The sequence below is a fragment of the Zingiber officinale genome, chromosome 2A (genome assembly GCF_018446385.1).
Source record: "Zingiber officinale cultivar Zhangliang chromosome 2A, Zo_v1.1, whole genome shotgun sequence".
NCBI classification, from domain to species: domain Eukaryota; kingdom Viridiplantae; phylum Streptophyta; class Magnoliopsida; order Zingiberales; family Zingiberaceae; genus Zingiber; species Zingiber officinale.
The window spans coordinates 164,769,244-164,781,721 of NC_055988.1; the positions used below are offsets into that span (position 1 = coordinate 164,769,244).

The 12,478-nt window shown below is 40.6% G+C and overlaps 1 protein-coding gene across 1 annotated transcript; it reads left to right on the forward strand.

Moving 5' to 3' along the window:
- Positions 1-4,937: 4,937 nt before the first annotated feature.
- On the forward strand, positions 4,938-6,866 carry LOC122040242. The gene has a single exon (XM_042599578.1). It carries the CDS (start codon positions 5,223-5,225, stop codon positions 6,684-6,686), a length of 1,464 nt encoding a protein of 487 aa, XP_042455512.1. The 5' UTR covers positions 4,938-5,222; the 3' UTR covers positions 6,687-6,866.
- The last annotated feature ends 5,612 nt before the right edge of the window (positions 6,867-12,478 follow it).

The window sequence follows — 12,478 nt, forward strand, 5'->3', positions numbered from 1 at the left end:
GATCTTCTCCTACTTTTTTCCTATTTTTTCCCCAACTATAATTTAATTATTTTTATCTTCCCCTTCTTCAACAACAATTCTTCTTCCTCTTCTCAAGAAAATCAGCCCTCTATCTTTTCTTCCTTTTATTATTTTTCAGCTGACAAATAAAAATCCTAATTCTTCTTTCTCTTTTATAAGAGTGGCTTATGTTTTACCTTTTCTTATAGTCAGAGCAAATCAAGGTCGTCGGAAAAAAGGTGAGACTTTCGTTCTACTGTCTCCTTGCTTGTAGTTGTTTACTTGTTTTGCTATTTATTTTTCTTTTCCCTTGGCCATTCAAGTAAACCTAAGAGTAGTTCTTGATATTCTGTCTGATTTATCTTAATTTTTTATTTACTTTATTTTTTTGTCTTCGGTCAAATGTCAATAACGAGAAGAACAAGTCAACATAGTAATTTAATTTTTTTTAGTAATTGAGTCATTGATGAATTTGTTTATTTATTTGATTATTATTTTCTTACTTATTTAAAATTATAATTTGCATCTAACCCTCCCTAAATCTAATTGTTGGATCCGTCTTTGGCAAGCAAGAAACTTACAATCATGAGCAAGGTACTTTTACGGCTAAAATATCATGGATAATCAAATCACTAGTCAAAGAATTTACTAAGGTGTGCGTGCTCCAGAGGTCGTCGATGTAACAATCGAAGGAAATTGAAATGCAGTCAAAATTATGAAAGGTTAGGCTGACCATGGGACGAGTCTCATGGCCATTCTGATATCTAAGTTAGGGTTTTTCTTTAGATGATAAGTGTAAAATAAGAAGTTGGAGTAAGCTCAAACCTTTGCCCTCCTCTTTTCTAGGGGACCAACGCTGACAACCTTCTAACTGCCTCGTCATTCCTTGATTTACACATGTCCAAGAATACTATAGTTATTGCCTGCAAGTGCATTTAGGGTGCAAACCTATTTTAAGGATAGATAAAGTCACATTAACATGTAGTGGTTTTGAGGAGAACGATGTATATAATTTCTTTGGAGGAGTGTATAATGACCAAGGCTAAAATGAAGTTGTTGCTCGAGGCCACAAGAGCAAACCAAGACAACATCTAACACCAAGATGACTTATGAGACTGAGATAACTTCTAAGACAGAGATGATTTATGAGATGAAGATGGTTTCTGAGACGGAGTTGGTTTTTAAGACTGAGATGGCGTTTGAGACCGAGATGACCTCTGAGACGGAGATGATTTCTGAGATCGAGATGGTTTCTTAGACCAAGATGTCTTCTGACACTGAGATCTTCTGACACTGAGATGACTTCTAAGATCGAGATGTTTTCTGAGACCAAAATGACTTCTGAAACTAAGATGGTTTCTAAGACCAAGATATCTTCTGAGGCTGTGATGACTTCTGAAATAGAGATGGTTTTTAAGACCAAGATGACCTCTAAGAGATGGTTTTTGAGATGTAGATTGTTTCTAAGACCGAGATGTCTTCTGAGATTGAGATGTCTTCTGAGACTGAGATTACTTTTGAGACTGAGATGGTTTCTAGACAGTGATGACATTTAAGACTGAGATGGTTTCTGAGACGGAGATTGTGTCTAAGACTGAGACCCTAAGTAGGGAGTCTATGATCGAGCGAGAGAATCTTGGTCCGACTTAATCTCCAAAGGAGAACATGATATACCTCACTTGGGCTAAGTGTTGGGGTTGCAAGGTTGCAAACATAGTCTCATATTGAAAACACATGGAAAAGATCATGGGTTTATAAGAGAAAAGATATCTCCATTGGTATGAGGCCTTTTGGGGAGAGCCCAAGAGCAAAGCCATGAGGGTCTAGGCCCAAAGTGGACAATATTATGCTAATGTGGAGATATCTAAATTATTTTCGATCCTACAATTGGTATACACCAGACAGAAAGTCCTAGTAGGTCGGGTGGACCGAGGGGCAGGAAGACCTGGTGGGTCGAGGATCGGACATGGAAAGCCTGTGGTCCTTTGTTTGAGGGGGGGGATTGTTGGGGTTGCAAGGTTGCAAACATAGTCTCACATTGAAAACATAGAGCCCAAGAGCAAAACCTTAGACCCAAAGTGGATAATATCATACCATTGTGGAGATATTTATATTCTTTTCGATCCTAACACTAAGTTGATTGCATCAATGAATAAGTCTGACCCAACTAGACTTTGATAGGCAACTCAGTTTAGGCATTGATCCAAAGGCCACATAGATGCTAAATAGAGACCTCCGCATCATAAGCTTTTCTTCAAACCTAGTTGAAGAAAATGTAGTTTGACTGACTGGACTAGGACGAGTTGTGTTATATTCCCTGAGATTATTCATTGTAGTATCCTGGTGAAATAGTTGTGGATGACTACAATGAGCATCCAAGTGTAGACTTTTAAGAGGAGCAAATACTTTCATTTAATATTTAATAGATGTGATATGCGAGATCATATATCATTATGTCGATTGGTGCCTCCTATTGCGGTATGAGAATAAAAAATAATTTTATTATTTCAAGGGTATACGGGCATGTTACCACAATAAAATGAAGTGACATACGGTTATGTCATCTTAGATTGAGCGGTGGGCAAGCCTTAATGCACTCTTGATCTCTACATCGGAGGGCAACCTTCGAACGACCTTGGAAATTGCTCCAGTTAATTTCCCAAACTCGTTGATGATAAGAAATTTAGTAATAATCACCTTCCCTTAGAACTTACGATGGAGAGTAACTTTTGTCTTTCCCTGATGCGATGGGCCGATATGATTGCTCTACTATAACATCACCTTCATATGCTAGGTTAATCAAAACCCATTCTTCTTCACTTATTTGCTTGTCTTGGCCCCTTGTATCCTTCGCCTTCACCTTCTTCTTGCCTCAATTACTCAATAAGTCTATAGTTCTTTTTTCCTTTCCCCTATTAATTTACCTTATCTTTTTTCCCTATATCCTCAAGTTCATGGCTTCCACAGACAACCCATGGTATTGGTCCCAACAAATTACCCTTCTCCGAATGCAGTCTCAGAGCTCTGAGAAACATATGGCATACCCATTTACCATGAGATTAGGAATCCCGAACCAAAGCATAGGCCTCATGATCCGCCACTGGGATTTGTTACTTTTTATAGGAATCAGTTATCTAACAATTTTAGTTGGCTTTGGGGAAAAAGGAGGATTCGACCCTATTTGATATTGCTCTCATGACCTTAGAAACGACGAGCCCATCTTTCTACTAGGCTTCTCCTGCTCCCACTGTGGAATCATCCACACTTCCAATAAGGCTTCCCCCTTGCTTCTATTCTTCCAGCAAAACTCCGTTGTTACACAGAGAGCATTATACAAGACATTGGTTTTACGGAGCTAAGCAAAAAAAATTAGCTTGGATGATTCGGAAGGTAACATCTGTCTCTTTATTTGAAGAAATGACTTGTAAATTATGTACAAAGCTAACTTCTATTTGTATAGGATGATGCAAAAGTGGAAGGTCTCGCCCGTTATGTACATAAGTTATCTAGAGATTGCTATCGGAGGAGGAAGACTATCCTATAAGTACCCCGGGTTAGTTTTGATATAATCAATTGAGTTAAATTAGGCTTTGCACTTTTTGATACCTTATGTCAAAGTATGTAGAGACTTAGGAACACAAGAAGTCGAGCTGAAAACGCAGTGAGCGAGAATGATTGCACATGAAACGAGTCGATGAACTCAGTGCATCATAGGGACGAAGAGTTACGGAAGAGTACACCAAAGGACGAGAAAGACGCACACGGTGCTTCTAAGGGACAAGAAGCCGAGGAGGAACACTGCTCGAAGAAAGGGTCGGAATTGAATTCGAGTGAGCTCAACTCTAGATGGTCAGAACATCACCTAATCGACTAAACAAAGTCAGCCATTAAGTTAATTGTATCCAAGCGCTTGAACCAAGTCTAGGAGCTCAGTCTCTAGGTGCCTGGACTTGATCCAGGTGCCAAGATTCCTTCGAGCCACATCAACGAGTCATTGTCGAAGAGGATCAACACGAAGTCCTCGTCAATTGACTCCATACGTCCGAACCAGGTCTAAGCGCTCGGGAAGCCGATAATATTTGGAAAAGAAGTCGTTGCGGAGTGGATCGAGTCGACCACATTCGGGCACCGGGAGGTGCCCATTAGCCAACGACTAATTTCGACCAGTGGACGATAAATAGAGCTCTGGTTCTTGAAGTTTTATATAATGAACTTGTTCTTTCATTTTGTTATTCTGTTTTCTCATTATCCACTTTCAATGCTTGTAAAGAGGATACTCCGCCTGCTTGGAAGGATATCGTTTTAGTGGAGCTTTTGCTATCTTATATTAGTAACCTTTCCCTAAACCAAGTAAATCTTTGCCTCTTCCTTAGTTAATGCATTTTGTTATTTTTATTAATCTGTGTTGTATCTTTGCTAAGTAAGTAGCAAGAGAAATTCTAAAATTCTATTGCAGGCTCTTCACCCCTATAGCCATCCGCATCGGACCTTTAATTGGTATGAGAGCTCAACCATTTCGGAAGGATTAATTATCGACTAAAATAATAAGAAGATGATCGAATTGAGTATTCACCCACTAAGTTAGAAGAGAACAATACAATGATTGAATTTACAAAGTTTATATTTTTAATTAATTTAATTTAAATGAGATATTTTAAATAAGCTTTATCAAATTCTATTTAAATTATCCCATTAAAATACATATAAATTTATTTTAAAATTATAAATAAATTATATTTATTTATTCTAGATATTTCCATCCTATTAATATCATTAATATTAATTTTATTAATTTAATTTATTTTTAAGAGTGAATTAATTCCCCTTCTTTCTTCCCTGTAACACATGCGTTAATAAACTTTACTTCCGTTCCTTCCCTTCTCTTTTCCTTTCATTAATGGACATTTACTCAGCCCCATCCAGGCAGAGGGCAAGGATCGCGATGGAAGAAGGAAAGGTGAGGGAAATCCGAGAATATCGATAAAGCTATAGGCCAAGGAATGTGGGATTTTGGACGATGGCGATGGTGGCGGGCCCTGGAGGACAGAATGGTTCCAAAGCGGAGCGAGATTGAGGCGAGCAGAGAGAAAGATCGCCTTTCCTCTGCCTACAAATACCCGCCTCGCCGTTTCCTCCTCCCTCATCGGTAAGCCTCTTCACAAAGCTTGCTGGTGAAAAAGAGAATAGAACGGAGCAGCTCTGAGTTTTCTTTACAAAGCAAGATGGCGGTGGCTGTGATGCAAACGCCCTTTCATCTCTCGTGGAAGTTCTTGCAGCCGGCCGTACGGGAACGCATTGGTGACGGAGAAAATGGTCGACGACCGGGGCAGGTCGACGTTTGGAGTGGAATCCATCAGCCGGTGGCGGCGCCTTATGTTCACCCTTTGGTGAGGCGATCGTCGAGCTCGATGAGCTCTGAGAGCCTTCAGATATGCACGGAGAGCCTCGGATCCGAGAACGGCTCCGACGACTTCTCCGACGGTGGCTATGGAAGGGTGGAGGTGGAGGGAGAGGAAGAGAGGAAGGACATTGAGTTCGCGGAAGAGAAGGTGGAAGAAACAGAGGAGTCCCCGTCCACGCGCCGCCGGCGGTCAGAGCTCGCTGCCGTGAACTACCAATGCTCCTCTGTCAAAAGGAGGTCGCCTCCGAGTTTGTTTCCGCCGCCTCTGAGCTCCATCTCCCGCCGCGACGGGCCGTGCCTCCACATGGTGAGAACCCGCCGCGACGGCCGACTCGTGGTCGAGGCCGTGCCCGTGCCGTCGAGGAATTATCTCCACGCCAGCCGCGAGAGCGGCCGCTTGCTTCTCTCCATCGCCGGCGTCACTGCGAACTACTGCGACCAAAATGAAGAAAAGAAAGCGGCGGAGAAGGCGGAAGAAACAGAGGAGTCCCCGTCCACGCGCCGGCGGCGGACAGAGCTCGCTGCCGTGAACTACCAATGCTCCTCTGTCAAAAGGAGGTCGCCTCCGAGGTTGTTTCCGCCGCCTCTGAGCTCCATCTCCCGCCGCGACGGGCCGTGCCTCCACATGGTGAGAACCCGCCGCGACGGCCGACTCGTGGTCGAGGCCGTGCCCGTGCCGTCGAGGAATTATCTCCACGCCAGCCGCGAGAGCGGCCGCTTGCTTCTCTCCATCGCCGGCATCACTGCGAACTACCGCGACCAAAATGAAGAAAAGAAAGCGGCGGAGATTGCTAATTCCGACCAAGAAGCGGAAGCCGAGGAGGCTGAAGAAGCGGAGTTGGTTGAAGAGGAGGACGAGGAGGAGGAAGAGGAAGTCGAAGTGGTCGACCAGGGAACCATGGTGGAGGTCAAAGTGAGCACACAGCAGCAGCAACAGTGCACCGGCGCCTCTGCCGCCGCCAAGAAGATCCTCCGCTTATCTCTCTTCATCAACAAGTTCGTGGGAGGAACACTGGAAAACAAAACCAACACCTATCCCATCCAACCGGAAAGCCGGCCTCTCCGACTGACGACAACCACCGCCGCGGCCGCGGCGGTAGCCACCTCCAGCGAGCCAGAAAGCACGGCGGGGCCGGCGCCTGGGCACGCGCCGCAGGAAAGATCGCTGCTTTTCACGTCCAAGCGGCGGAACCGAGAGGCGATGCTGAGCAGCATGCGTCGGTGCAGACAGCTCCGGCGGCCGCTCTTCTTCTGGGAGCCCTGTTTCATTGCCACCACCTCTTGAGGTCCGCCATACTGCTTCAAAATTATATATATTATATATATTTAAGTTTGATAATTATATAATTATTAATATCATTGAAATGGTATTTGGCGATTAAACAAGTAATTAGGGTTGATTAATTAAGAGTAGCATGATGTAATTTGAAGGCCCGTGTGTGTTTTAAGGAATGACACGTATTTTGAGATGGATGGCTTGACTTTGATTTTTCATAACCCTTTGCTTAAAGCTTCATTATGGTGATTGATTTGGGGACTATCGGAAGTCTCTATGTTGTATTGAAAGGGGTCTAGTTCTATTGAAATGGATGTGAAAGTCCAAATGGATCAACCATATCACTTCCACTCAGATCGCTCAGGGCGAGAAGGTTTGCCATTTGGTCGAAGTAAACTGAGACGAAAAGTTTTACCATTCGGCTTCAGTCCATCGTTCTGATAGCTCATGTGACTCAGCTCCACCTGCTCGACACGTTATGTTAGGACATGTATGAACTGGGGGGAGCTCACTTCACTTTTTAGAACTTTATTTGCAGCGAAAACTCGAAGCGAAGAATATTCACAATGTTAACATTTAAATTTTACTTTATATGCACCTCCTTCCTTTATGTGACTAATCCAAGTGTCAACTTCTCACTCACAGTTTCAATATGAAAACCTCCTCCCCGGAGACCAAGAAGCCTTGGACAATCTCGAACACAAGAAATACAATAAGAAAACAAGAATACAAGTACAAGATACAATTGATAACAACTTTAGGATTTAGAATGAGAACCTTGTGTTGTTTGCTCTTGCTTTGGATTACTTTTTGATAGATGGAAAACTCTCAAGAATTGGTATTCGCTTTCTCTTCACGAAACCTCCTTTTCTAGGGTTTCTTTCAGACTGGAAAAACATCTCCTAATCAATTAGCCTTATCCCTAATCGACTGTCACATCAGCTCGACTATTCAAAACCTATAGGACGACTCTTTTTTACCTGTCTAATTGATTAATGAGTCATACCAATCGATTATCAGTTTTAATTGATTAACACAATCAAATCTAAAGCTTTCTATTCTTCGTGAAAATATTCCAATCGATTGGCCTAAGCCCAATTGATTGACCGATCGATTTCAACCCTCATTGTGCTCTCGTGAAAAAACTCTCAATCGATTGCCTTAATATACCTCTGAATCGATTAAGCTAATTGATTCAGAAGCCAACTGTGCTTTGCGAAAAATCTCCCAATCAATTGAGCTAATCGATTATCCAATCCTAAACTTTGAACCCAAGTTTAGGATTCCTTGTCCAATCCTAAAGTCATCTGTGACTCGTTGGGACTTCTCGTTGTCTAGCATCCAATCAACCTTGATCTACAAGGCTTCTTCACCAAGTGTCTGGTCCTCCTTAACTCACTTGGACTTTTCCTTGCCAATTTCCCGTTGGACTTCCAATTACCAAGTGTCCGATCAACTTGCGATCCACTTAGACTTTCTCACCAAGTATTCAGTCATCCTTAACTTACTTGGATTTTCCTCTAGCCAACCTTCCCATTTGACTTTTGATCACCAAGTGTCCAGTCAACGTTTGATCCACTTGGACTTTCTCACCAAGTATCCAGTCCTCCATAATAAACTTGGATTATTCTCTTGCCAACCTTTCCGTTAGGCTTTCCTTGCCTGATCTCCAGTTAGAACTAGTCACTTAGTAGATTTCTCATCTTTGTCTAACCTCTAGTTGGGACTTTCCTTACCTAAACTCTTGTTAGGACTAGTCACTCGATAGACTTCTCATCTTTGTCTAATCTCTAGTTAGGACTTCCCCTTGCCTAACCTTAGTTAGGAATTTCCATTGTCTAACCTCTAATTAGGACTTTTCCTTGTATAACCTTAGTTAGAGTTTTTTCAATTAAGTATTCGGTCCTCCCTTAAAATCACTTGACTTTTTACTCACATATTATCAAACATCAAAACTCAAAGTCAAATCAATCCAAGCTTAGTCAACCTTAATCTGAGGATAATTACATCAACACACCACCCTACTCGGCTCACTCGATTCCTTCGGTTTGATCTACCCCAACACTAGAATTTGGCTCAGTCAACTCCTTCACCTCAACTCTGCTAATCTGACAAGCCAACACCACTCAGTTAATCTCCATTGATCTGATGCTCAGCTCATACCCCTTTGGTCCCACCAATCTGACACACTTTGTGTGTGACCCTCTGTATAACTAGGATTACAACAATCCTGTTTGGCTTAGCTTTGCCTAGTCGACAGGCTAGCACCTGTAAATACCCCAAGGTTAATTTTGATGTGGTCAACCAGATTCAGTTAGGTCTTACGATTTTGATGACTTGTGTCTGAGTGTGTAGCGACTTAGGAACAGAAGAAAATCGAGGGGAAGAAACAACTAGCGAGAAGGATGGCACGGGAAGCGAGTCGATAGACTCGATGCATTCGAGGGATGAGGTGTTGCCGAAGAGTACACCTACGGACAAGAAAGAAGCGCTCGGTGCATCCGAGGGATGAGAAGCTGAGGAAGAAGTCTGCTTGAGGAGAAGATCAAAATTGGGTTCGGATGAGCTCAACTCTAGATGATCGAAGCATCACCTAAGTAAACGAAATTGAAGAAAATCAACTTAGAGGTTGATCTTAAAAACCTAAGACGCCTCACTTATGATTGAGAGCGCCTTGGGTGCCAGAGTTGGAGTTGTCCAACACAGGCGCAAAGGCGCCTCCAAGGTGTCTGAGGCACCTCAAATGAAGGTGCCTCGAAATAATCAGAGTCGTTGGCCGACCGTTGGGACGTGAACAAAATTTTATTCACGTTGGAGGCACCTTGGATGGCTTTGGAGACACCTCCAAGTAATGATAACTTTTTCAAGAAACTATAAATAATCCCTTGGAGCTAGGAATGAATCAACAACAACTGTATTCATTTTTCTAGTCATTTCTGGGCTTGTCAAAGTGTGTAAAACGCTACTTTGTCTTCATCAAGGAGTTTTTGATAGAAGAGTTTTTTTTATTGTCTTGATTAACAACCATCCCGATTATAACCAAGTATATCTTTTTGCCTTCTTATTTTTTGTTAAGTTGTTATTTTTATATTTATTATATGTCTTTGCTAATATTGTGTCCTTGTTAATATCAAATAACAAGAGAATTTTCTAACTTCTTTTCAGGACTATTAACCCCCCCTCCCCCTCTCCCTCTAGCCGGCTTACTTGGACCTATAGCGCCATCCGGTTCGACTCCTTCAGCTCTACCTATTTGACATGCCAATGCCACTTGGCTAAACTCCACCAACCCGAAGCTTTGCTCATCTCCCTTCGTTCCTGTCAATCTGTCACACTAAGCTTGACTCTTTGCATAACTAGGAGTCTAGGATTTTTGAAATCTCATCCGGCCAGCACTATTCGGCTTGTTTTCGTTGACCCAACACATTGCCCTATAGCTCAACTCTTACTAACTCGACGCTCAAGTCTCTTTGACTCAATTTTGATAATTTAACATCCTGTGACCTAATATGTTCAGGTCCCTCGGTTCCACCGGCCAATAACATATAATGTATCATGTGGAATGTCAAAGCTTGTGAAACATCATGGTGCACATGACGTATAATAACTCGTGCAACATGGTCTTCCACAATACAGAATGTGGGTGGCATGACCTTAGATACAATATGACACTTTCCTTATCGGGATATGACAAATGTCCCATAATCAATTAATACATGAAAGAAAGAGGTGTCTGATAGTTGTGATATACAAGGAGTCCGCTCCTACGGACAAAAGTAAACTTATGAATACACACATCCATCCATCTACACTGTTCTTCTTCTCCCTTTTCCTCGTCGGAAGTCTAACTTGAACGTCGGAATAGCTAAAGTAGATACCTTTGGCCTCCATTCTACCCTCTCTCTCTTTCTAGCCGCTCAATTGGTTCTCCTCTCTTTGTAAGACGACTTCATCAACACAGACGACACTGGTACCAGTGATTTTTCTGTCAACAATCTCAGGCAAGAACCCTGATAATTAACCTTAATTAGGGCCATTTAGAACCTAATACAATGCTACTTGATGCTTGAAGCAACTTCCTCTGTTCTTAACATAATAAAGACACCACTTTTGTACGAAAAGTTCCATCAATTGAGGCAAAAGGTGAATATGTTCGCCCTTAGTGCCCTCGTCAACCCGTCCCAGGGCTAACACGGAGGAGGTAAATCACGGACGACTACTAGCCTCTGGAATAGTGATTAGCAAATAAAAGAGGTATTTACCTCGATTTTTACCGAGATTTGAATCCCAAACCTCATTATAAGAACATTTCATGCACTAACCACTAGATCAATTATACCTTAATGAAAGTATTATCGAATGATTCGAATCAATGAGTTGACTTTGTTTTCATCACAGACTTTAATTTTATTCAGTTATTATTAAATTGCGTCCAAATAGTTCGTGATGCTAAAAGTTTTTTAGTTTTTTATCTGTTAAATTAAACTTAAATGACGCAATTATAAAAAATACTTCTCAATATACGCAGGTAAAATAAAATTTAAAAATTCTCTTTATTTTTATTTGTGTCCCTTTTAAAAAAATATTAAATCTGTTAAAAATACATTTGACTAAAACTATTCTAATACATTAAAATTTTCAGATAATTATATTCAAATTATTTCAATATGAATTAAAATTATTCTAAGTTTAAAAAATATTTAATTTAATTAAAACTAGTCAAATACTTTTATAACTGTTTTGGAAAAAAAATATATATCAGTTGATTGACTAAAATAATTTAGAATAATTTTTAGATAAAGTTTGTAATTAGAATTTTAGAGATATAAAATGACTTTTTAATATAATTTTTAAAAATAGGATGTCCTTTATTGATATGGCGGGAAAAACAGTAGGCACCAGCATAGTAAAGTTGAATGGAAAGTCAAGTAAAATAAGGATGGCAATGGGTCGGGTTCGGATCGGATTCTATATCTTCCGTCCTCATACCCATCGGGTATAAGATCTCCGATGGGTATACCCATTAAATGATCAGATATCTTCTATAGTTATAATTTTTCTTCTTTCTATCCAACTATTATCATACAACAAAAATATATTAAAATTAACAACCTATTAATATATATATATATAATTAAAAAAATAGATTAAACATCTATATAGTCTCCTCCTAATATCAACAAAAATAGTAAGTCGATTTTGGGAAAAGAAAATTTTCTTTAATATATGTATATATATATATTATTTAATCGGGTATTCGGGTCGGGTATCGGGTATTGATAGTCCCTCCATACCCTCCTCCATTCGGGTCGGATGTCGGATCCTCCATCGGATTCGGGTGCAATTGCCATCCCTAAAGTAGAGTCAAATTAATCTCAAGTCAGGTCAAATCAAATTCGGATTAAGTCAAATCGAGGTCAGTTCAGGTTACATCAAGCAGAGGTATAGTTAAATTGAAATCAAGTCAAGTTGGCCCTTACTAGAAGTGTTGGAGTGTATACTAAAAACCTAACTTTTGTAAACATTTATTTGTTAAAATAAAAGAATCACATTGGTCAATATCTGCATTTATTTATTAAATGTAATTGTTCAATTAATTTATATAGTAGACAACATGGAGTGTGGTGTCACACTCAGAAGATCATGTTGTCGGTTCTCTATAAATTATAAACAGTTGCTCGCGACTAAGATAGAAAGGAACAAACTATCAGTATAGTCGTAGTGTAATTAAGTATTAGTTTATCTTGACTAATAAATTACACTAATATACTTTAAGTGTATTGAGTAGGATCATTTAGGTA

Excerpts from the sequence above, each read along its gene's own strand:
- LOC122040242 (XM_042599578.1), top strand. The coding sequence starts at position 5,223 with ATGGCGGTGGCTGTGATGCAAACGCCCTTTCATCTCTCGTGGAAGTTC.